General features: G+C 38.1%; 2 protein-coding genes across 3 annotated transcripts in view; one reads left to right on the top strand and one right to left on the bottom strand.

Annotated features, from left to right (window-relative positions):
- The first annotated feature begins 318 nt into the window (after nt 1-318).
- Nucleotides 319-25434, top strand: itga4 (integrin alpha 4). The gene is made up of 29 exons (XM_047370221.1): nt 319-655; nt 2502-2702; nt 3468-3583; nt 3993-4093; nt 6456-6588; nt 6947-7014; nt 7688-7820; nt 11225-11310; nt 11421-11486; nt 11569-11709; nt 11856-11964; nt 13225-13319; nt 13638-13728; nt 13823-13868; nt 14074-14228; nt 14420-14574; nt 14664-14816; nt 15884-15960; nt 17000-17138; nt 17472-17573; nt 19583-19659; nt 19798-19887; nt 20055-20142; nt 21770-21877; nt 22051-22176; nt 23142-23267; nt 23560-23658; nt 23830-23949; nt 24113-25434. Exons 2-29 carry the CDS (start codon nt 2515-2517, stop codon nt 24209-24211), a joined length of 3087 nt encoding a protein of 1028 aa, XP_047226177.1. The 5' UTR covers nt 319-655; nt 2502-2514; the 3' UTR covers nt 24212-25434.
- cerkl (ceramide kinase-like) overlaps nt 25307-27073 on the bottom strand; it is a 43765-nt gene continuing 41998 nt past the window's right edge. For both annotated transcript variants that reach the window (XM_047370222.1, XM_047370223.1), the window contains one exon: nt 25307-26123. In XM_047370222.1, coding sequence (XP_047226178.1) covers nt 26045-26123 — 79 coding nt within the window. In that variant the 3' untranslated portion in view covers nt 25307-26044. The remainder of the gene's footprint in view (nt 26124-27073) is intronic.

The raw sequence follows: 27073 nt of genomic DNA, 5'->3' as shown, positions 1-27073 counted from the left end.
GTTTCACATTTGACAAACTTAGCTAATCTGTTTTAGTGGTTAAAACTGTATGGCAGGCTGAACATGGTGATGAGGTTTCCCACGAACTAAAATCGGCAAATTTAGAACCCAAAGGAAGCCCGTTTTATTTGTATACTTCTTTTTTTTTACGGAATTCAGAAGAATTGTTTCTGACTCTGTCCTGCCTTCGTTGAGTGCTTGGGCGTCCAGACGGTACAATAGGATTAAAAGTAACTCCATTAACACTCCGATGAGAACTGCGGAGGAAACGCCGTTAGACACGCACGTTCCCACAGACGCAGCCGCGCGCCATCCTCGTGCGCAGTTTGGGCGGGTGCTGGAGGAAACACCGTTACACACATGGAGACACAGAGAGGGTCTCAGACCACTCTCAGTCTCATTGAAACTCAGCTGAAACTCGGGTCATTCGGGGTTCTTCTCTTTAGTTTTTCATTGATATTTCAACTTTTTATTTTGTTTTTGTTTTTCTTCTTCTAACAAACCTCTGAACCTCGTGCGCTGCCGCGAGGAGCAACAGGAGGTTTCACCAACAAGTCACAGCCGGAGAAGTTTGACGGAGTCTCATTGAAGAAACTTATTCTAACCCGGGATAGAAGCTTTCTGACCTGGGTTAAGGCTCTCAGCTGACTGAGTGGTATGTAAACTTCAAAATGTGTGCAGCGCAGAAAATGTGTCAGAGTTGGTTAATGTCCTTACTAGATATTTTTAATGTAATCAGAGGCAGCACAATTTTCCACTGGGGTGTTTTAAAAATATTTAACAATAAATTAATGTCGAATTTTAAATAAAGTGATGTTCATGTATGTAATACTTGTGCGGACAGTTAAGTAAATAACAAAATATTCGATCTTAAGCATTTTCAGACAGTATAAGCATTCCAAAAAAGGTTTGGCACTGGTTCCTGGCTTTAAATTATTTGTTTCAGTTGAAACAAAGAGGAAAGAATCAGGAATATCAAGATCCCACATTCCTGATTTAATTATTGAAGCCTACATCCTTAAAACTGTTTAACAATAAAGATGCGAAAGATAGCAGTTTTAGCATATTGACAATCAGTATTTTGCAGAATATGGCTATAAACTCTGTTTTTATGTTACCACCCTTTTATCTACATGTAGCAGACATCACACTATAAAGGCTTCATAAAGACGTGTAACAGGGGAAACAGGGTAGTGTCTTTGTCTATCTAGCAGCTGTCCAAATAGTAGCTTGTTGCATTAACATAGATTCTTCTGCCTATGAAATATGTGTCTTTGCATCAAAGAAAATAAATATGCCTTTATCAAAAGTACTTGGTACATTTTCTTGAATTTTGTGTAAGATGCATGTCTTTGACATGGGCCGTTCCAAATACAACAGGGATAAAGTACATCAGGCCTAGGCTTAACCATGTTGGAGTAGCCCTGTTCACGGCAGCCAGTTTAAGAGGTGGGAGTTCACCACAGCTCATTCCAACCTCCCTCTTTTATTTCCTACTTCTGTTGGGGGTTCGTCTTGACATCAAATGATCTCAGTCAAGCAGTGGTTGCACATGAAGACATTAAAGGTAGCTGAATCAAAGGTTTAGAGACATGAGAATTTGATGTCATGACCTCCTGGATTTCTTGCCACAAACTTGGATATTAGGAATACTTTTCCAATAAGTACTGTTTCAATGTCCAATACCTGAAGCATACAGACCGTTATATAATGTTTGACTAATGATTCAAACTTTTTTAGCTTGTTTTATTAGCTAAAAACACTGTGTCCTGTGTTTACTTTCTCCCTGTTAATTCTCCTTGTAATAACTGCTGTAATATTCTCTTTGGTATCTGCATTGTCCAAATGTTTGCCCTACTCTTAAACTGAGTAATATGTGCACACTTGTGGAATATGTAGACCTGATCTTATTCTAAAATAAAAACCTTTCTAGATTATACAATAAAAACAATCTCAACATTTTATGTTGATATTTGCAATGTTTCTTGATTTATTCTAAACTCAGAGTTTTTATGAAGTTTAGTTTCAACGTGATCTTGTTACATTTACATCAACTCAGACACAGCTTTACAGGCTTAATAACAGGTGCGTGTCATCTCTCGTCTACTGTAAGGAATTGTGGTCATTTGACTCCAATAAATATCATCTACTAGCAGCAGGTTGCTCAAAGTTGTGTTGGCTTAATCAGCTGTCATAATGTTTCATAGAAAAAACTGACCCACCAGGGATCAGAATAAGATTAAATGAAAATATTGTGCAGAAAATAAATAGCAATTTTAACATTAACTTCATTATGAAAATGGGTGACTGCAAATAACAAATCAACTGATTTGTTATTGTTATTTGTTTAGGTAAATGGGTACATAATGGAAGTAGGAAGAGGCGACATGGCAAAGCTTAGGTACAAACTGGTGAAGGGCGCAATTGACCTGGAGCCGTTTATAGGTTTGGCCAGTTTCTAACATCTGATCGATCCTATCATCTCTTTTCCTGTCATGCAGGTAATCTGCTGACATGCACCAATCAGGGGACAGCATGGTCATCTTCTTTTGCCTGGTTCCAGTCCTGGTTCAGGTTCTGGTTCTGGTCGGTCCTGCTGGAGGTTACAATCTGGATCAGGAGCACAGTCTGGTGTTCAACGGCCCCCGCTCCTCTATGTTTGGATACTCTGTGCTGCTGCATCGCCACAGCACTCACAAATGGTCTGTATCCAAACTGTTTATGTTATTATCTTCCATTGAAGCATAAACAGTCCCTCATTGAAACTCCACTGATCTGTAGGTGATCCTATATTTAACTAGTCCACTATCAACTGTATTGTATTACTATTGATTATTGTTGATTAGGCATTGATCCACCTTTGATCTACCGATTAAACACTGTAAGATGTAGCTTCTTTGTTGATCTACTTGATTGTTAGTATACATATTAATATAATAATAATACATATTAATCATCAGGTAATCCAACTCTAAAATACTTTATATTTTTTATTCTAATATTGATTCTCTGCAGGGCAGTTGATCCCCTGTTTATTTCATCTTTAATGATCTACTTTTGGTCTTTTTAATCTATTGTTCATTCTTAAGTGATTTATGTTTGTGATAGTCTTTTGATATACAACTGATTTTTATTTGTTCTCGGCTTATATTTGACCTCTAAACCTAATTATAAAGCAGCATATGTGGTGACAGTATTTGTGAATCATCATTTTTCATCAGTAATTTAAAAAAGACTGCTGTACCTACATATATAGAGAAAGATATTAGGTTAGACTAATTCAGTTATTGTAGTAATGTCCTAAAAGGTCCATCCATGCATAGAACGCTGTGTTTGCTGCTGCTGTTGTCTGCATACACATTAATTAGCCCTGGCAATAAAGAAAGGCTCTTTCATGCTTCACACACAGCTCTCCATTCAGATAGAAAAAGCACAAATCCTGTTTAATTTTATTCCGTTTTACTCAGGCTGGTGGTCGGAGCTCCAGTGGCTAACTCCTCCAATCACCTGGTTCAATCTCCAGGAGCTGTTTATCGCTGCAGCATCACGGCTGAGAAGCACACATGCGACCCTCTGCCTGCTGGTTAGTGTTTGTTTTTTAATAGCACCAACACAACCACCACCCAACACATTTTCACACCAGATGTGCATTTGATAATTTTAGAGTGTCAGAGTAAAGGGGTTTAATATAAAAGCATGTCCCACTTTCAAGATTCTTATTATCAAAACCATACCTCGTTTTTCCTTGACTTCATAGTCTGCTTTGTGTTGGTTTGTCACATAAAATCCTAATAAAGCCTGTTGAAGTTGTGACAAAATTGATGACAAAAATTGGACAAATACTTTAGCAGAGCACTGAATTCACATTTGATGCCTCACACAGTTTACCTCACTGAAAGTGACATCCCAGCATAAACGTCTTCTTGCGGGGGCTATGGAGAACATAAAACACGCAGTCATGTCACCAAACCGTTTTTTGTATGTGTGTGCAGACGTTTCGAGCTGTGGAAAGACGTGTGAACCTGAGAGTGATCACCAGTGGCTGGGTGTCAGTTTGTCCAGACAACCTGGAGAAAATGGTGGACACGTCCTGGTAATGCACAATCCATTCTTTTGTGACTACACGTAGTGGCTGCTTACGGCTTTTTGTCTACGTTTATGACAATGAAATAAAAAATGTTCTTCCCAGTGTGTTCCATGAAATACAAAGGTTGAAGGTTGAAAAATATAAAACAGAGCTATTTTATGTACACTGTTGAGCCTCCAGTTATGGACTGACAGTCTTGCTCGTTCTCGCCTTTTTGCAGCCTGAATGAACTTCAGGATGTCTCAACATATAAAAGCAAATAGCTTACTTTTAAATAGCTTCTTATATACAACATCTGTGCTTCCACATGTGTACTTAGTTTAAGTCTCCTCCAGTCAGTAATTTCTTCCACACCATAGGGTATTTTTAGGGCTTTGATATTGTACGTTCAATGATCGAAAAAGATCTCATATTTGGCAGCCGGTCATCAACCAGGGCAATCAATCTAAAAAAGAACTGACTTCAGTTTTCTGCTTCTTAGTGCATATCATAATATGAATAAAAAAATAAATAATTTAAATACCTCGTTTTAAAATGACTTGATTTTCAATGTGGTTGGACAACAGTAAACCAATCAACTTGAGAATCATCCCAGTCTGAAGTCCCAGATTTTCTATGAAAGTGTTTTCTGCAAGGACCATTTCTGGCATTTTTTTTACCATGTTTGTGGAGGACTCTGAAGGAATGAACCAAATAATATGGAATAATGATTTGTCTGAATGATATTCTATCCCATGTTTGTCTAAATTTATCTTAAAGAATTCATAGCAAGGCTTGGCCATCAGTCCCTTTTTGCCATATAGCCTTTAGAAGGACACACTGTGGTGTGATGTGTAGCTCAGGGGTGCAAGACGCTCGGCATGAATTTTTCTAATGTTACTGATATTCTCTGTATTTTACCTATAGTTGATCCTAATCTTAATTTAATCTATGCATGATTGACTGATAAAACAGGGGCCAAATGCCAGGACTGTCAGAACTAACAAATGTTATATCTGCTGCACATCCTGTGTTCCTCAAGTTTTTATCTGTGCTATAAAGTAACCAAAAATTCTGCAACAAATCGATTAGTTACAGACTCTGCTGATTGGCCTCCTGTGAGGTCTTGAGCACAAGATCATTCAAATGACAGTACCATCCCATGGAGACCACTTCCAAAAATACCTCCAACCTAATACCTCCACCAGACCACTATTTAAGTTCCCTAAAATAATCTTTAGCAGCTAAAAAATTTTTTCTTTCAGTTTTTATTAAGAAACAATTAGTGGTAAATTGGGAATCTTGTTTCCTTTTGATCCAGCGTTTCTGAGGCTTTAGCAGAATCCATTTGCATCATGGTTAAGTTATTAATAGTAGTATGGAGCAATTGTACATTGCATAGCTAAATTTTAAAACCATAAAGGCATTTCAGTTGACAGCGGTGCGATAATGGAAATGTTCCAGCTATGTGATCTTTTGGTTACAATAATAATCCAATGAATAAACATACAGCTTGGCTGACACCAAATCTGTCATGGGGGAAATTACACTTAGCTACTGCCAACGAGTGACTCAGTAATAGCTCCTCTTCACATGTTGTCTGTGTGTTTGATGCTTTATATGTGTGTGTGTGTGTGTGTGTTTTCTTATTACTTTGTATGGTTTATTATTATTATTATTATTATTGTAATTATTATAGTTCTTGGTCTTCCCTGGATTCTCTAGTTTTATTTCTCTTTAGTATCTTTGTGGTTAATTGTGTTTTATTTGTTCCTTTGCACTCTTCTTGTTTACTAGTTTATTTTCTGTTTCCTTTCCAGTTAATTCAGTCAGTGTTCTTAGGTTTGTTTACTTTTGTATTCAGGTTTTCTTTATGGGTTCTTTGTTTGTTCTCAGGTTGTTATTGTGGTTCCTATATTCCCTCCAGTTTCTCTGTTTTTTTAGTCATGATTATTCTAGTTTTCTTATTCCCCATTTGATTATTTATCTTTGTCTATAGGTTTGCTTGGTCCGTGTTTCTGTTTATTAGTTACTTTGCCCATCCTCAGTCTTTGTATTTGTTTCACCTGTTCCTTCTGCTTCCCTGCCTCCTTGTCACACCTGTTACCTGTTTTCTCTGATTATCTGCCCTTTGTTATCTCACAGTATATTAGTTGGTTTTGTGTCATTGTTGGCTGCTGGTTCCTTGTGTTCATCACACCTCGTTCTCGTCCATGATTATGCTTTGTTTTTTGCCATGTCTTGCCTTGGGAAACCTGCAGTGATTTTGCTACGTTTTTGACCTTGTAAATAAATCTTTGAATTACAAAGATGATCCTGCCGAGCTCTTGTCTGCACTTTGGTCTGATCCAAAACCACATCGTGACAGTGTGTGTGTGTGTGTGGTCAGGCATGTGCTCACCGCTGGAAAAACGTGTTCTACTCAAGGAAAGACAGCCTGAACAACAAGCTTCCTAACGGGGTTTGTTATCGCTATGAAAGTGACCTGAGATCCTCCCAGTTCTTCATCCCTTGCTACAGAGGTACACACACACTCATACACACAAGTCTTTTATCTACAACTGCGTGGTTCGGCTGTCATGGTGGTGTGAGGGTTGTCACAGCCTCCTCACAGAGAAAACGTACTAGAATTAAAGCTAGATGTTAAGGATTTTTTGGTTCATGCATTTATTTTTTGGCCTTTTTTAAAAGCACCCCAGTAATAAAACAAGGAGTAGGCAAATACATGTCCAAACATAGCCTTCCAAGAAATACAGATCCATGTGTTCGTGTGTGTGTGTGTGCGTATGTGAAAGCACCAGCTGTTAAGCTGCAAAGGGAAAACATTTGGATATTGTTTGCTCACCTTCACCTCTCAGCACCTCTGTCTGTCATTCACAGACCACCAGAGGAAGTTCGGTGAGGATTATGGATCATGTCAGGCGGGTATTTCCAATTTCCTGACGCAGGTCAGTGACACACAGGGAACATGCTTTCAGAAATCTTTTTAGTTTCTTGTTTCCATCAACAATCCAGTCACAATTAGACATGCACAGATAAAAATTTTGTGACCGAGTTTTGATCTTCTTTTCTTTGTTAGTAGTTATTGATTAATTGCTGACGTGTGAACTCCTTTGAGAAGGTCGACTCTTAACTCCGAGAGCATCTCTAAATCTAGACTGTTCCAAAGTCTGAGTTTGAAAGCTCAAACTTACTGCTTTCTGCTGAAAGCCTTGCTCTCTCTGACCCTGGAAATAGCTGACTTTGATACTTCCTCACTCAGTAACAGTGTTTTTATCAATGAGTGTTGTTGCCGATGGGACCGGGCAGCCCCTTTTTCCAAAAGTCAGAAATCTAAAAATTGTCCAATTCCAGTCACTGGTTCATGTCTCAGTGCTTTTCTATTTAAAAAGCAACGTAACTTTAAATGAGAAGCTGATAGAAGCAATCTAAATTTAAAAGTTTTAGTTTTGATGAGTTGAAAAAAGAGTCAAGCTTGTCAAATTGTTTTATCAAACACTTATTTAAACTATATAGCAAAGTTTTTGTTAGCGAAAGAGTTGTTAACAACCTACTGTTAAAGGTTACTGTGAATCTTGAGGTTTTAATTCAAAAATAACTAAGAGCTTCTATGTTTCTCAGGACCTGATCATCATGGGAGCACCAGGAACTTCATATTGGACGGGTTCGGTTCTGGTCTACAACACCTCCAGCAGAGGGATGTCAGTGTATCTGGATGACGACACAGGAGCTGTCAGCTTTGGAAGCTACCTCGGTAACTATTGATCCTGTACCATCGATATGAACCTTAAACTACAGTGGTGCTATATTTAATCTGGATTTTAACAACTTTGTGATCACTGTTTTATGTTACTCTTGCTTTTGTTCTTATCTTTACATTTTAAAGTAACAGTGACTCTCTGCCATAAAAATCTTTAAATACCTTTAAGATCCTGTCTGCATTTTTTCAAAGTCTTTGGTATCTTTTGTTCGAGTTTATAATTTCTACCTCAGTTGTATTACAGCAACCACAACAAATCTGTTTATTACCAGTTACATTATATGTAATGCCCTATTAAAGTAGTTTTAGATCAAGAAAAATTTGTATTCTGTTAGATATATCATCACAAAATATGCGTAAATGTATTTTAGCGAAGACAGCTCATGTTTTAAAAAGGCTGTGACGCTTTGCAGGGGTAACATCAATGCCTATTGTTACTTAAGGGTTTCTTTGATAAGTTAAAAATGCTTTTAAAGTGGGACAGTATACTGAGCTGAGAGAGGACAGTTTCATGCACCTGTGACTTATCTCTGTTTCAGTTAGCTACACCGTGTTTCATTTGGCTTTTCAAACAATAATTTTTGATACGGCGGAAAAAATGAGGCTTCATCTAATCTTTCCACACCCCTTTTGCAGAGACACTCCTTACTTTTTTTATCCTCATGTTCAAAACTCCTGTTGCCTAATGCAGATGTTAATGGTTGAAATGTTCCTGATTCTCAAAGCATATGGGTGTTTTTGTGTGAAGACTCGGTGTACATATCACCTCTCACAATGTATGCTGAGCAGGAAGTCAGTATAAAAGGTTCTATATAACACTTATTAGCAACAGAAGATAGTTAGACTTATATGCAATTGCATTTGTTTTGCAAAGTTGCACCATTTACACACCTATCTTTGAGTCTGGCTGCATGCAACACATATAGAGATGCAAACTAACATGAGGTGGAAACAGAGCTTCTGAATACCTCTAATTTACAGGAAAAAAAGATCTGTGAACTTGTTTTTCTAATTTTGGCACACTTATAAACACATGCCCTTCGGTTAACCTTAGATTACCTTCAAGAAAAAAGCCAGTATGTATATTATGAGTATATTACCACTTCGTTAAACTTGTCTGACTGTTTGAAGTTATATATACCAGTCCTGAAAATGTGCTTTTAAATTTTATAGATAAAATAATTAGGGCTGCATCTAGAGAATATTTGAGTGATTTAGTACTCGGTCGAATGATCCTTTAATTAATCTAGTAATTGAAGAGTCATCCCGACCCACAATCTACAGTCAATTATTAATTAATATTTATATGTTAGAAAGTCTTTACATGATTTTCTATTTCTATAAAAAAGTTGACAGTCACTTGACTCTGAAACATCTCTGTCCAGTCATACAGGATGTTGTCAGGTTAAGGAATGCACCAGGTTAAAGGCTGTTATTTGTTCTCACATGGTGTTGGAGTCTAAAGCTATGTGGAGAAAGAATGACCTAAAACACATTGTCTGTCCTGCCTGAGCACAACAGTATGACTGTTGATAATCCTAAATTTTGTCTAAAGGAGAGTTTTGCTTTAAAAGGTCTTAGCTGGAAATGAGGAAACCCACCAACTTCTGATGTCTTAATAAGAACGTGTTCGGATTGTTAAAACATGAGTTGAAAGCAGTCTCTGATAATGGAGAAAATATGGGATACACCAGGGACAACTAGACATTTCTCTAAAACTGATTAAAAGATGAGCCTGAAAATATAGAGGTGGGAGTTTAATTATCTGGGATAACATTTCTTCAGATGGAGCTCGGTTTCTGTTAGTTTGGATGGAATTATGAACAATTTCAAATACCAGTAACCTTTGGCCCAAATCCTTTTAGATGTCTGCCAGAAAGCTGAAAGGAAGGAGGAACTTTTGTTTACAGGATCACAATGAGTACAGATCTGAATCATCAAATACATTGCTTCACACACTGGCTTACTGCACCGTATTATTTTTATATGTATTTTTTACTTCCAAATAATATGTTTTTCAGTTGAATCATACAGGAAATAGTCATATTTAAGAAATTAGACTATAACTTAAAAAGTTCATTTATTTCAGTTACTCCATTCACTAAGTGAAACACATATAGATTAACTGCACACAAACAGATGTTTTAAAACCTTTAATTCTGTTAATTATGATGATTTTCTGCTAACAGCTAATGGAAACATGACATTTAAGATTAGAATATTACATCTGACCGTACAGAAATACGGGCTTAATGAAAAGTAAGTTTAATACCTGCTTAACGGTTGCTATTTTCAAAAGATACTTTTAATCTGATGAATGGGCCTCATCAGGACTTATAATAATCCAATTTATTGAATATGACTGTATGTCTCGTTACAATGTACCGTGATGGTGTTTTGTTATACATCTATGGTTAAAGGAACATAAATTGTCTTTAAGTTTGAGGGTTTTTACAAATTAAGTAATTAATAATTTTTTTGGGTTACAGTTAGAATTCTCGATAATTTTTCCAATATAGATTAATTTAGTTAAATAGTGATATGTTGAATGCATGCTGTGTGTTTTTGTAAACTCCAGGTTAGGTTTAAGTAAATTTTCGAACCTGGGAAGCCCAGGGCATTTATACAATAAATCCTTAAAATTGACAGAGGGAGTACTTTCTTTTTACCATCTCTATATCTTGTGTGTGTTTAAAAAGGGCGAATTTTCACCTTATTACAACTATATTGTGTGATACCCATTGCCTTATCTACCAATACAGGTCAGCCAAGGAGACATTATGCTGAATATCACAGGCAGATCTTATTTTGCTCAAACAAACTTACACAACATTATTTATTCACAAACACAAGGCAGCCCAACAATTATACAACCACGTAGGGGTGCTGTGTGGATTTAAAAACAAAGAAATATAAATATATAATGATCCATCTTACAATGAGTTGATTATTTAGTAATGTTCCACAAAGACAGTAGAGGTATTTAGCGTGTAGATTTTAACCTTGTTCGCAACATCAACCTCACCTCATCAAACTGTGGAAGGTGATGAAACCATTTTCCCCTTAAAAAGGAAGCAGTTTTAGTAGGTGGGGAGGCTGTTGTCAGCTGCAGCAGTGGCAGTGAGCTTTGAGGGTTGCCTTGCACAAGTACATTTCCTTCCTTTTTAAAAACGGCAACAACACAACTTAAGATATGATTTTTATTAGACCTTACACGGTTACTGAACCGCCTGTGAAAATAAAACGTTTGTTTTCAGTCTCAACCATGTGTTGAATTATGAACTACTTGTACGATTGTTGACAAGAATTAAATTTATTAGATGTTTTATCCTTATGAGTACAAATGTGATGTTCAGTGTTCCGCCTCGCATTAATTAAAGTGTTTCCTGGTGCTTCAGGTTATGCTGTTGGAGCAGGTCACTTCCAGAGTCCCTCTTCTATGGAGGTGGTGGGTGGAGCTCCACAGTACAATCAGAAGGGCAAGGTAGGACCAGATGACCTGTCTATGTACAATTTTTCTTCAATATTCAACCCTATCTCATTCCATGTCTGGTGTAATGATGGTTGAAGTCAGTCTGTGTTTGCATATTTCAGATCTACGTCTTCTCAATAGAGAGCGGAAAAATCCTGAAGGTGGTATCAGAAGTTACTGGAAATGAAGTGAGACTTCTTTTTTGCATTTACAATCTTAAGTTACAAAAATGCACCAACATTTTTATCTAAAAGATGTGTGTCTTTCCAGCTGGGATCTTATTTCGGCTCCAGTGTTTGTGTGGTGGATCTGAATGCTGATGGTTTGTCAGACCTGCTGGTTGGTGCTCCCATGGCCACGGGGACCTCCAGGGAGGAAGGAAGAGTGTATGTGTACATAAATGAGGGACAGGTAGGAACATCCATCCATGAACTTTTGTTTTCAATTATTTATGCTCGGCCAAAAGGGATTCAGGACTAAAAATTTCCATCTGGAAGAGTGTGCAATTTTGAGATATAAAGTATATATTACTCTGACTTTGCTAAATTCTCACAAAGGCAAAGCTGAAAGAGGCGGCGTTTAAACTGGCTGGCAGCGATGCTTACGCGGCTCGGTTCGGACAGTCTATTGCTGACCTTGGAGACCTGGATGATGATGGCTATCCAGGTAGGAACCACACCTGCACAGCCTGAGGGCACTGTAACAATGCTTCTGCTGCTTTTACCACTGTTAGATAATGTTTACACTGCACATTTACCTTTAACTTCTGTTACTAGGAATAAATATACATTTTCTATTCCTTTTATCAATAATAGAAATACTACTGCTGGTCAGACAAATAATACTACTGCCTCTAATAATGTTACTGCCCTTTGTACATCCACTTAAAAAGCTCAAGTGAAGAAACCGTGGGTTGATTTATTTTGCTCCAGGGCACCTCATCCGTTGTAATGAGAGAGGGCTAAGAGCTGATTTTCTCCTCTCTGCTTAGATCTCCTGCTACTTTATCAAATACCACCACTGTTGTTCAGTGGCATGCTGGGCTAAACAACCCAGGACCACAGCCCACCCCTCAGTGCCTGTTATCACTTTCTGATAACAGAGCGCCATCCTGCCTTTAACACATCGCTCCTACACACACATATACAGAGCCCCCCACGCCATTTGTGTGTGCCTGTGTGTGTCTGAGTGTGTGTGAGGGGTGGAGTGTGTTATTAAGTTCATTAAGCAGTAATGACAAGCTGTTGCTGCTCTGTAAGTGAACATGCCCTGTAATCTTCCGCTGGATGGTAAAAAGCTACACGTGAGTGCTTGTATTGCTCATGTTGTGCAGACATGCGGGGTCTTCTAGGAACCAAATACTTTGGGTAGGTCTAAAATAAGGTTGATATTCGTTTGAGTTATAGTTGGGATTTAAGCTGTTTTCAGGAAATCAATGTGGCTCAGGAAGTCAAGCCAACGTTCTCTGAGGTGATTGACTTTTTAAGTGCATGTTTGTGTTTCAGTTTCACTCCACTTTGGTAAAAAGAAAAAGAGTTTCAGACTGACATTTCCCTTATTAACTGAGGTTAAATGTTCAAAGACAAGGCTGTTTTTTCCCATATGTGTTCACGGTGTTAAAGTATTCACACCCCCATTTTGTTGCATTTCAACTACAAACTTTAAAATATATGAATAATGTAACACGTGATCCATCTCTTTCTTTAGATCATTGGAGGTTAAGTTTGCCAAAATAAAACTACACGTCGCAAGCAAGAAAAAGAAATACATGATCTTGATCATTTCTGCATAACTAAATACTTCATTCTTCAAGTTTTCAACAAGAGGCAGCATGCATGGTTTACTGTGTGAATATAAGAAGGTCAAACAAAAGACTGAAGGAAGTCCTCACAGATACAGTGACAGTGGTTTTTTGTGTGGTTGTAGATGTGGCCATCGGCGCTCCACAGGAAGACGACCTTAAAGGAGCCGTCTACATCTACAATGGCAGGAAGGAGGGCATTTCACCAACACCATCGCAGGTACAATCCTCAGCAGAGCCAGAAACCTTTGTATGATGGCATTACTAACAGAGCTGCAATGTTGAGTGGGCAAGCAATTTGGAATAGCCTGTTGTTTAGTACTAACTAGTGAGATAATGAGATCACTTACTTAAATACACAATGTAGTGTGTTTACACCAACAAGATCATACTCTGAGAGATATTCTATTCCTTTTTGGATGACTCCTAAATTATCAAGCTGTAATTTAAGTTTTAATTGTGTAGTATGTGTCTGAAGTGATTAATAACCCTCTGGTGCAGTACTCTTACTCCTAATTTCCACACTGTGTGTTTTCAGAGGATTACTGGATCTTCCTTGGGTCATAACCTGAGGATGTTTGGACAGTCACTGAACTCTGGGATAGACATCGATGACAACGGCTACAAGGGTAAAGGATCATATTTCTCAAGATTTGCCACATTGTACACATATGCTGTTTTCATTGGATTGGTATGGATTGTGGTTAAATTGTGTCCCTACAGATGTGGCAGTGGGAGCATTCCTGTCAGACTCAGCTGTGGTTCTCAGGTAAACTCATAAAGATTCTTTCCGTTTGAACAAAACGTTTTCTAGTCATAGAGGTGCCTCCAAACAGGGGTGTGTAGTAAGGAAATGTATTTTTATATTAGTTATCTCCTAAAGACACACATGAGACAATCATAACCTTAAAGAAGCTCTTCACAGTACCTGAAAAACATCAGGCTTTAAGATTTTCTCTGGTTGTGCCTCATAGGACCCGTCCAGTGATTCAAGTGAAAGCTTCTCTGATTCTGCCTGAGCAGATTGACCAGCGGGTGGCGCTATGTCGAGATCACAGGACTCAGACTGTCTGCTTCAATGTTACGATTTGTTTCAGTGTCACTTCTAAACACTTCAGAGGGGCAATAGGTACATTAAAGCCTGATATTAAGAAATCTGTGTAATGTTTTTGTTCCCAGGTTCATATTTTCCATTTTACTGTTCTTGAATATATATTATGAACATACAAAACTATTTTCTTTCATGTTTAATAGTTCTATCCATCATAGCACATAGCTTTGACTTACTTATGTAGAAGATTTTGCCTCTTCTGTCCCCAGAGCTTCAATATAATTTGACCTCTGACCTCTTCCATAAACCATCATTCCCTCACCGTTTCTATTTTCACGGTAACGGATCATCAAACAGCACGAGGGGTCATGTGAAGGCCCGACACGGCCATCCCACCTGTGCAACACATGTGGCTTACCAACGGGTAATACAAGCTGATTACTGACCAGATTAGTGGCGGAGATGCTGTGTGCTTTTATTTCACCTATGCATGTTTTTTTTTCCAACTTACAGAAAGACGTTAAAGACATTTATACTCCCATTCAGTTTGAAGTTTCCTATGGCCTCAGAGAAAAAAGCAGCCACAGAGTCTCCTCCAGACCCTTCCCTCCATTAAAACCCATTCTGCAGCAGAGTGCAGGACATCGTAACACCGTCACCAACCAGGTATCAGCCTGTGTGACACATTAAGTCATATGTTTTATCTGTAATAGTATAAAGTAACAAAAGCCAACTTACTAATAGACTCAATCATATATGGATTGGATTAATACAATAGTATTTTTAAAGTTCTGATTCCTAATGGGAAAAAGAGCGATTAACAAGGGATTAATGTAGACATTCTTCTGGACAAAATAAATCTTACAAGTACTCTTCAAAATAAAAGCCTCGATATTTCATAGATTCTATTATTGCAAAAGCACTTCCAGCACTACTTATTAAACTAAACTGGTGATAAAAAAGGGATTCTGTTGGCTTTTAAAAATAAGCCATGTACATTCTCTTCAAAATAAAAGACTCAGTCTTTCATAGGTTTGATTATTACAATGTTAGATCCCACATTACTTATGTAGTTACACTAGGCATTAAAATTATTCTATGGCTTTGAAAATAAAGCTCACAGGTACTTCATAAAATAAGTGTTTTTCAAAGTTTACTCAACATAGATTCCATTTTTCTAGTGGGCTCTGAAGGGCAATGCTCTCACATTAAGGTCTTAGGTCAGCAACAAAACTTTTATTATGGTGCTGGGTAGTAGCATGCACCATCAACATTTCTTTTGTCATTTTTCTATACTAAGTTTTTTTTAAAACATTTTTCTATCAAAAATGTTGAGAAATGTTACTTTGTATATTATCAACCCAGTTCATCAATAAACTGAATTTAAAGGGTAGAAATCCGCTGCTGATACCTAACAGCATACCCTGCTGCCAATCCAGATGTGTTTACAGCTGCAGTGCCTGGAGCACATTAGCTAACATCCTGCTCCTGTTTTTTTTAACTTTGCTTCTCCTTGACTCACAAAAACAGAGCAGAAAAACAGTTAAGAAAAAGGAATTCACAGCTGGTGTGACTCATAAGATCATTATTATTAATAGTCTGTAACTTCAGGGTCAGGAGTCAGGGGTCGCGGGAGCTGTTTGTAAGATTATCAGTGAGCTAGCAATGGCTTCTGCATTCATTCGTGGTTACTGGTGTCATAAACGGTGTGCTTCTCTCTCTCTCTCCGTCAGACTCGGTTTGCCCGCTCCTGCTCTGTGGTAAACTGTTCAACCAACATGCAGCTGTTCAGTGAACTAGTGCTGCCGCAGTAAGAACACAAGCACACGCACACATACAAAACACACACAACTAGGTTTCTGTGTAAATCAAAAAGAAATAGACACAGAAGACTACACTAAAAGAATATCTGTATTTTAGATCAACAGTCTAGCTAAAAATGCCTCACAGGTCATTAAAGCTATGGTTTATGTACAAGTTCAACAAGATGAGCCCTTCAGGTCTGACCACATGATGGTAATCAGCCGCAGGCAGATTCAGGACGTATCCTGTACGTCACCAAGTTGCTTTTATTTCTAGACTGTGGTTTATACAAAGCAAGTATGAATAGAAATTCACTGGCCACTTTATTAGTACCAGGTTGGACTGTCATTTGCCTTGAAAACAGCCTTAATTCTTTATTGCATAGATTAAACATGGTGTGGGAAATTTCCTCAGAGACTTTGCTCTATAGGCTTAAGATCAGGTGGCTTTAGAGGTCATTTGAGTACAGTGAACTCATTGTGATGATATCCTGATATCCTGCTGGAAGTAGCCATCAGAAGATCATTATGCTGTGGTCTTAAAGTGGTGCCTATGCAATGTTCAGTTGATATTAAGGGGCTCAAAAGGCTCAAAAGGTGCCAAGCAAATATTCCCCACACTATTACACCGGAGCCAGCAGCCTGAACCATTGATACGATGCAGGATGGATCCATGTTTTTATGTTGTTCACACCAAAATCTGATCCTACTACATGAATGTAGCAGCTGAAATTAAGACTCCTGGGATAAGGCGGCATTGGTCAAATTGTAATGAGATTGTGTGAGCTGTAGCCTCAGTTTCCTGTTCTTATTTGACAGAAGTGGCACAAGGTGTAGTCTTCTGCTGCTGTAGCCCATCAGGTGTAATGGGCTTTTCTGAGCTGCTGTTGCCTTTCTGTCATCTTGAACTACTCAGATACATACAGATAGTGTCAGTTTCTTGGAAAAACATGTTAAATAAGGAAGAAGTAGGTTATCATCCAGGGACTTCATGTTGTTTCTAAGTAGAACACCAGCACTGATATTTTCTGTTGATCTTGTATGCAGACAGCAGAAGTTTTTTGCCCTCGGTTCAGGACCAATCATCCTGAAAGCCTTGCTGCTGAACTCTGGAGATGATGCCTTTCTGCCACGGGTGACGATGAGATTCCCAAACAACATCCACTACATCAAAGTGCTGCATAATGTGAGTTTAGGTCATACAGACAGAGGAAGAAACCACAGTTTGGTTTTGCGGCTTAAGTTTTCAGTTGTGACTAATTTTTGAGTTTTTCATGGTTCCTTTTGAACCACGTTGGAAGATGTGACCTCTGATATGGAAGCGAGTAAAAGTCATTGCTGAAGCTGAAACCAGTAAACTGAAATCAGGATTACATGCCTCATTACATTCTGTAAATCCCCAGTTTGGTCTGCCTTAAACCAAATGAAGAACCTTATATCCGTATAAACCTAACCCCAGAGATAACCCTTAGAGCAGGATGCCATCTAAAATCTCCCTGTTTGTCTCTTGTATGAGCAGCAGGACAACGAGATTAGTTGCGTCATCACGGAGGAAGTGAACACTACAGACGTGAGCGTCGACTGCAGCATCACCAGCCTCATCCTCCCAGCCTTCTCTCAGGTAATCACCCAATCTTACTCCATGTTTTATCGTGCCTCGGTTCATCTCTGTGGTTCAACAGCTGCTGTCTCATGCTACATCACAGTGCATCACTGTTTTGATCTCAGGACTGAGATCTGTGCATGTTCAGCAAGGGGCTCAGGTGGTGCTGTGCGTTCCAAAAATATTCATGCCCCTTCAACTTTCTCACATTTTCTCACATTTCAACCACAAACATGATTTGTATTTAATTGGGATTTGACTTGGTAGACCGGTAGAAAGTACTGCATAATTGTAAAGTGGAGGGAAAACTATACATGGTTTCAAAACCTTTTACAAACACATGAAGATTGAAGGTGAAGTGTTGGCCCAATTTACTCTGATACCCTTAAAAAACTCCTGTTATTTTCATATTTTTGTGATTAGAGTCCACCTATTTGTAATTTGTTGTTTGTTTAAATCCAGCTGTTCTATCAAGGCCCCGAAGGTTTGTTAGAGAACATTAATTAAAAAAACTTCACAAGGACCAAGGAACACAACAGACAGGTCAGGGATAAAGTTGAAGAGACCTTTAAAGCTTGTCAGGGTATGAACCAACATCACACAGAGCTCTGTTCAATCCGTCATCTGAACAGGGAAGAAGTATGGCACCACCGCAAACCTACCAGTAGATGGCTGGAACTTAAATTGACAGGGCAGATAAGGAGAGCATTAATCAGAGAAGCAGCCAAGAGGTTCAAGGTAACTCTAGAGGAGCTGCAGAGATCCACAGCTTGGTTAGGGGAATCGGTGGCCAGAGCACTGCACAAATATGACTGTTATGGATTAGGGTTAAACAAAGTTATTGCTTTTTTCAGAAAGCCGTAAGGAGCCCTTGTTTGGGGTTTGTCACAAGCCATGTGGAAGAAGATGCTCTGGTCCGGTGGGAATAAAATGTTATGTTCTGGCCTACATTCAAAACAATTTGTGGTGAAATGCAACCAAATGGGGTAAACTTCAAGAGGTACAAATATTCTTGAAAGATGCTGCCCCATACAGAAATTAAACAGCTAGAAACCTCCCTCCTCTGATAGCTCTACATTAGGTCAAAAGTACACCGAAAAATATGAATCTTTCCTAAAGAGACAAGACTATGCTCCAGAGAATAAATGTTAACCCCACCGTAGTACAAAAGGTGAAAAGTCACAGCATATGATTTTTTTTTTCACCACAATTATTATTCACTGTCTGGTAACCAATGATTACAAACTTGTAGAGTTGTCTCAAAATGTCCAGCAGTCCAGATGTCAAACCAAGAGACATTTCTACGCATGGTTCTTTTTCAGAGCAAAGATTGTGAAAAAATAACCAGTTGAAATATTAAATATCTTGATTTGATTTTTAGTAATATCCTAAAAAATAAATAGCCAGTAGACATCTACACAAAAAGACTGAGTGCATTACAGTTCAAAAGGCCTGGGAGGTGATCAAGTCTGGGTAGTGCTGTCCTAGCAAGGAGGTTAAGCTCAGCAATGGCAGCAGGAATGAAAGACCCCCTGCCACGCCTTCTTCTCATCCTGTATAGTCGGACTTGAGGACAATTAAGAATAAATATATATATATAAGATCTATATATATATGTTCTGGAGCTAGGTTTGCTGCACTCCAATAACCTTGCTTGCCATATTACTGAGCCTCATCAGCCTATTTTTGTTAGACAAGGTAAAGAAACCAAGCCAAGCCACACAACAGTAAGAAAGAACAGACTCAATAAAACACTGATAAAAAAGTCATTAATAAATAGCAAACTTTAAAGGAACTCAGTTTTCTCAAAAAGAAAAGGCACTGCTGAACCTTTTAGCACACTACAACCATGTTTGATCCAAAACTCAACTTATTATAAAAAACAAAAAAAGAAAAAAATTATTTTAAGATTTTAGAGAATTTCAGCAACAAGTAAAAAGTTATGCCAAGAAAATCTGAACATTTGCTGTAAAATGATATCTTCAAGAATGTTACTCATAACTTTGTAACCATTGTGCTTTTTTCAGATGAATATCAGTTTTCTGTTGGATGTCAATCAGAACAGCACGCCCGGCGACATTCACATTAACATCAACAGCAGCAGGTAGTGACCTCCCCCTCCATCACTTCTATGAGAAGTCCAGAGTTTAAGGTCGCCACTGAAGTTGAACTTCGAAGTAGTCTGCAAATGAGATCTTTTCTGGTTAAGATGCATTAAATCTCATGCTTATTTCCTTTGCAGTGATAACTATGAGATGGAGGAGTTTCTCCAAGATAACAGGATGACACTTGTGCTTCCTCTGAAATATGGAGTTGGCGTCAACATCCACGGGTCAGTCAGCGTAAACCTAACACTACTGATCCATGGCAACTTCAGATACATTACAGTTTAAATAAAATGAGAAAGATAAAAATATACTAAAACATAATGAAATTAATAGGAAAGCATTAGATATGTTGACAGCTAGCAGCCACTAATGTCCTCCTTTGTGTTTACAGTTTTGTGACTCCAACGTCTTTTGTGTTTGGAGATGAAGACTTGATTCCAGCTGATTGCTACCCTGAAAAATTCAATTACACATACAAGGTAGGTTCACATGTTTCTTTAATCGTGATCAGGAAAAAATCACAAACACACACCATATGAACTGCAGGGGTTTTGCTTTACGTCGCTCATGCAAAGATATTTACATTTATTACGTTTCCAGCAGCCTGACAAAGATCAGATTAACTAAAAATCAAATTAAAGTGATCAAATTTCTGCCTTCTTTAGATAAAAAAACTTGTAGATTAGATACAGGTGAATTTTCCTCAGACAGGTGCATCTCAATAAATTAGAATAGCAAAAGGTCCTTTTATTGTAGTATATTTATTTCACAAAGTAAAACTTAGTCTCTGTATAGAATCATTACACACAATAATATATATTTTATTTATATTTATTTCAGCTCATTTGGATGATTGTGGCTTACAGATAATGGAAACAAAAAAATCAGCTTCTCAGAAAGGTAGAATGTTACATCAGACCAATAAAAACTATTGTTAACTTAAAAAAGTAATGTTCTGGTCCACACAATCATAGGGAAGACTTCTGACTGGACCTTTGTCCAGCAAACAGTCACAGAAACCCCTCGACAAGCAGGGTAAGCCAAAGATGTCCATAAAGAAGCTGTGTGTTAATGGAGTGCTGTTTCCAACCATATTAATGGAAGGTTGAGCGGAAGGAAAAAGTGTGACAGCACAAGTAAAATGAATAACCGGAGCACTGATAGCATTGTGAAGCGAAGCTTATTCAAGAGTTTGACAGATGCACAAGACACAGCCTGCAGCTGGAGTCAGATTTCAAGAGCCACAACACACAGACATACCCGGGAGATGAGCTGTAACTGTGTTAAAATGTTCCTGAAGCGGAGACAGGTTAAAAGTGCTTTATGTGGGCTTAGGAGAAAAAGCCCATGACTGTTAAATTATTTTATCTTTTTGGTCTCAAGTAATATCAGAACTTTCAGAGACACTGTCTCTTGGGTTTTCATAAGCTGTAAGACATATTCATCAAAAAACAACAGAAATAAATGCTTGAAATGTATAACTACGTGTGTAATGAATCTATATAGTGCATGAGTCTGACTTGGGAATTGAATTAGCCAAATAAATCAACTTTTTGAGGTTATTTTCATTTATTGAGATGGACATGTATACTACCTTCTGATTCTGTACGCAGACATTCATCAAGACCTCTCCTTTTTTCTCTCCTAATTAACCCAAGTGTGTGAATCAGTTCTTTCTGTCACAGTTGGGTTGCACAATATGGGGAAAATATGACATAGTGTGTTTTCCTAAAACTGGCCAGCCCTAATTAATCTCAAACTATTTACTTGTGTCTTTACTGTAAAGATGCGTCAGTATTTTTCCTTAGGACTGAACATGTCCTGACAATGTTTAGCACACAATATAAAGCTTTTTCATTTTTCATCCAAGTGTTACTTCTCCATTATTCCATCCATTACAAATAAACCTCAACCATAAACAATAATTCCCTTTGTTATCTGCTACCAGATGGAAACAGAAAGCTGCCAATCTCCAAGGCTGCTATGAAAGACCTGCTCAAATTAATGTTGACTCTTATACAAACTTTATTTCTTGTGCTAGACATTTGAAAACCCCCAAACTGAACTTGAATCTTCTGGGCTGTCTCTTACTTTGTTTTGGTGCAGGTGCTAAACTTTGGTCCCAGCAGAGCGATGAACACTGTGGTTCAGATTGCACTGCCAAAGGTCCTCGCACCTTACCGACACAGACTGCTGCAGGTCATCGACTGGAAGGTAGGTAATAACAGCAGTGGAAATACCTCGGTCAGTGTAGAAACCAACACGTTTCTAGCAGAGGAAGCCTAAATGACTATTAGATACAAGTAGCTGTAATACTAGACACCCCTTGTTGGCAACATAAGGAAAAGAGTCCGTCATAATAACATATTTCTTGTCTCTTTCTGCAGTCATCACATGGTTCGTGCTCAATAAGTGACAAAACTGTTTCGGCCATTGAGGACTGCGATGTTCCTCAAGCTTCCTTCATCAAGCAGCTCATGTTCTTTTTCTCTCTCACCACCACCCGCACAATGGTAAGACAGACCTGCTGGACTTTTTTCTTCTAGGCAATACATCATTCGGTATCTACAGAACAGTTCATCGAACAAACAGAAAGCCAGCCAAGGTGACATGACTCTGTACCTGTTAACCTCAAGAAAAAGTCAGATCGTGAATAAAGTAGGATTAGAGATGCAGTCATCAGAATTTTGTAGCCGATTTCCAGTCTCTGAGCTTGACCTGCTGACCTACCGATTTTAGCCGATTCCAATATCTCTTTAACAGCTCAGATGATATTGAATATGTAAACTTATCAAGAGTTGTATGGCAATGCATATTGTTTTATTTGAAAGAGCATTAAACTACCTTTCGTATAACACTAAGATTATGTACGTAAGTTAAAAACTCAAAATGTTACAAAATTGTATCCGTATATTGTATCCGTATATGGGGTCATTAAAACATGAAAGATTGTGAACCATAACAGAATATTCTTTTATTTCTATTAATAAATGTTTATTTTTATTATTATTATTATAATTTCTACATTTTTCTCTCCTGTAACCTGAATGAACCACAGACATGTCTGAACAGGTAATTGAAAATCCAGGTTCCTTTAACTTTTTCCTTCACCTTTTGTGCCTCCTCTGACTTCATTTTTAAACATCTCAGTAATAATGAAAACAGCCAAAACAGAGTCTGCCCTCAGGACCAACGTAAACACTGTTGTCAGCTCGACAAGGTACAGCTTAGGTATGGTGCATTCACTGGTCAGTAAATGATCAGAATGTTTCATTTCATAGCAGCTGCTCACCGGCGAGGACTGATCAAGCTGAAAACTGGCAGATTCTGGTTACCAGCCAAGGCTTCTTAGTATAGCCACTCAGGACTGATCATTTAGATTTTTGCTGACATTTAGTCATGGATTACCGCTCCACTATCAGGATGACATCCTTAGTTTCACTGGCTTAATTGTTTTACATGGGTGTTTGTTGTGCAGTTCTGTGGCTACAGAGACGATCTGTGTGAGCGGCTGGAGTGTCGTCTCGGTAACCTGGATGCAGGGAGAGATGCTACCATCCAGCTGGAGATCAGCCTGAACCCTGCTGTGCTGTTGCAAGCTCCGGTAACAATGTTTGCTGATTGTACAGTGAGACTTCAATGGTCCAACATTAAACCAACATGTTAGACTGACATTTATTTATTTAGGGATGTTTAACCCAATTTCACATATGGCTTGGTTTAGAAAACCTTTGCAACATTGTACATATATAAAAGATGTATCAAAAAATGCGTTAGTTTCTGACTCCAGGACTAAAATCCACATAAACTGCATCAGGTTTCATCGGTCCATGGATTTCTCCAGAGATGTAAGCAAGCTGCTTTACGTTATACCTAAATGCCGCTTTGTGTCTCAGGGCCGTCATGCTGTGATGACGTTGGAGAGCACAGCAGTTATGCTATCTCCCAGAGAAGATCCTCACACCGTCCTAATAAAGGATCAACCTGTTGCCCAGGTAAAACAGCCTATCAGAGCAAAAATAAGAGGCCCAGGTCTGACACTGAACACTGTGTTTTTACCACAGCCAGACTTAAAAGCAGAGCTTCAGAAAGCCTCTTCCTTGCTTTCCAAGCCCATTAGAGCAGAACAACAGTTCTGTTTGTTAAAACCTGTTAATAATTTCCAGGTGGTGGTGGAAGCTGTTTTTACCCAGAAACCCTCAATGGCTGTGAAGATTTTCATCATCATTGTCAGTTTAGTTTTAGGACTGACCATCCTGGCAGCTTTCATCTGGTGTTTGTGGAAGGTAATTAGCTGATTTTAAACACCCAGGGTCAATTTGTATAGGTGATACATGTATTTATTCTGTTTGGATTTGGAGTTAAGTAGAAAACCTTTTGCATTTCTGTGGAACAAAATAAAAAAATTAAACATTAGCTTTAAATCTGTTTTCCTTGTCTGATCTACAGGTTGGCTTCTTTAAGAGAAGCTTCAAGAAGCAGGAGGAGTTAAACAGAGACAGCTGGGACTATGTTCCTAAACTCAACAAGAAGGAGAGCACTATTTAACCTCGGCTGCTGCCGCTCGCTGGGACATCTGACCATCAACAATGCTGTGCAAAAGCTTTGCAGCAATGATGGATGATGAACGCATCCTGAATGCACCTGGACCGATATATCAAATGTGCCTTCACAATGGACAGATTAAAGACAGACCACAGCACTGGATGGATGGATGGAGAACTAAAACAGTCAAGTATTTGCCAAGATGAAGGCAATGAGGCTTCTTGTGTTGTGGATGAACACTGAAGAACTGAATCAAACCAAGTGACTTTCTGGTGATCTCAGGGGATAGAACCCTGGCTTCTGATTGGTTTATACCTTTGAAACAGGTTCCTAGATTTTGCTAACCTGCTGATCACCAGAGGACAGACTCACTGGTTGTCTAACATTATCAGCAACAGTTGCTGTCAACACTGGACTGGAGTCCAAGCATAAGGAGCTAATGAACTGCAGGAGTTTGCAGGAAAAGGGAATTAATACAAAATCTGTTATGAAAGGGGGGCACAGATAAATGCTGGGAAATGGGATCTGATGCTGCTTTTTGCTGTTTTCACAAGTCTGCTCCACTGGCAGAATTTTATGGCACATCTAGATTACAAAGGAAGTATCCAGGCGTTCTCGGCATTGCTGATAACAGCTAATCATGCAGCAAAACATCATGGCTAACAGTATTAAAGAAAACACTTCTGAGTCCTCATCCCCAGTATAAACAAACTGTAGCAAGCTCACAGGCTGCAACAAAGAAACTGCTGCAGATATTTAGAAAAATGGTGCTAACAGATCACAGGAGCACAATGTCTTATTCTTGTGAAGCCTATATTAGAAACAATAATGATCTAGCCATATGAAAAATATTTTATTAATTTAATTTAATTTATATAGTGTTTAACAAGTTACAATGTGCTATTAAATTAAAATGCATTATGAAAATGCTTTAAAAGATACACCACAGAAATAAATGAATACCATTACTTGAAAGAGGATTTTAGAAAAGTTAAACGTAATTAAGGCATTAAGTTCTTATATTCTGTGAATGCAACCTGTTAAAACAACGGCGTCCCTCATCTTTTACATGTCACAGAAATACACATCATCCAAGTGTTTGAATGTTTTATTACATTTTTATTTGGTTATTTTTTTTATGAAAGTTTGTTCTGCACTGGAGCATTTCACTGCTTTCATCAATACTCCTGTTAAAATAAATATTTTTTATTTTTATTTAAACATAACATGTTTTTCATCATGACTACAATATCATCTGAAAAAAGAAAAGAAAAACTCTAGAAATATTTAATTATAAACTTGTATCGTATTTGCACACATCCAATGTTTGGAGTTAGTAAAAATAAGGTAAAAACGTGCATAAAACTGGCTGTGTGCTGCAGAAACCCACACTAACAAACATTGCAGAAAATCGATCAGTCATTTTCTACCGCTTCTTCCATAGTGGGTCGCGGGGAAGCTGGTGCCTATCTCTATGGGCGAGAGGCGGGGTACACCCTGGACTGGTCGCCAGTCCATCGCCATTGCAGAAAATAAAACTAAATCTTGTAAAATGGTATTTGTAAACATCAATCTAAAGATCAGCCACTTTTATAATTACTCACGCGCCACAGCAAATTTCAGAGATAAACTGCTGCTGTAGATGTCAAACATTAGGTATGGTGGAAGTTACGTGACGGTGCGGGCCTTTATCTGTAAAAGGTTCATTGTCAGACAATTCACTGACAAACAATTTTCTTCTTCTTTATCACAATACCCTTGCCAATAAAACCATTATGGGACTGGTTTCCATGGTGACAGAAGTTGGCCCATGACATGGGGCAGTGCTCCATGCTCTCAGATGCAGCTGCAGGAGACGGTTGACTCTGCCTCGTCTACCTCCTCTCCGTACAGAATGATGAGTCTTGGATGGACTCTGAACACAGACATTTGGGACGATGGTTTGAATATTTGTTACAGAAAACCACTTCTTCAGACTATTCATTTTCTATCCAGACAAAAGATTAACTTCTTTTTATTTAAGATCTGTTTTCAGTTTGTGGGACAGCTGCATTACATGCAGTTGAAAAGTTGATCATATTAATGACAGGATGAAGAGTACAAATATGAGAGCTTGGCGATAAAAGACTATGTTATTGAGCATAAAAGAGAAAAAATATGTACGCATATCTGAATAAAAATGCATGTACACAGTAATAGCAAGGAACCCAACATAGCACCTAGTGGAACCTTTTATTTAAAGTTGTTTTGGGAGACTTAGTGCAAACTGAATATATCATTGAATATATTTGGTGAAATCATAAAAAAAACATTAAAAACAAGGAAATAAACATAAAAATTATAAAATCCTAAATGTCTTATAAAAAATTATTTTGTATGGATTCATTGAAAGTGTGATGACTACTTTTTTATCTTAACACACACTGTTTCCTACTTTCGTATTAATGTGTTGATGCAGATGAGATGTTTTTGAACATTAATATCGGCTTAGATCTCCAAGATAAGGTTTGCTGAATAAAGGGGCACCTCCCAGGCTATGAGAACAATCAGCTTACAGTAGAACATTAAAGGTTTTAAGTCACTTCCAGCATCAACCACAATCCTTTATGTGAGAAGACACTAGAAATAAAGGTTTCTGCTTTGCCTTTTGTAAATCTAATGATTTAAACTGCTTTAAAAGAAATATAATGCTAATATATCCATCCATCCATCCATAATACTAACTTATAGGAGAAAACGTTTGGCACCACTGCTGTAAATACAAAAAGGATAATACTTCAGTCTCCTTTAGACTATTTTTAAAAATACGTAATGCCATGCACTCTAACAAGGTACCCAGGACCTTTGGAAGAGAAGCATCACAGA

This window comes from Girardinichthys multiradiatus, chromosome 7 (genome assembly GCF_021462225.1).
Source record: "Girardinichthys multiradiatus isolate DD_20200921_A chromosome 7, DD_fGirMul_XY1, whole genome shotgun sequence".
In the NCBI taxonomy this organism is placed as follows: domain Eukaryota; kingdom Metazoa; phylum Chordata; class Actinopteri; order Cyprinodontiformes; family Goodeidae; genus Girardinichthys; species Girardinichthys multiradiatus.
This window is presented reverse-complemented; position numbering and strand designations above follow the sequence as displayed.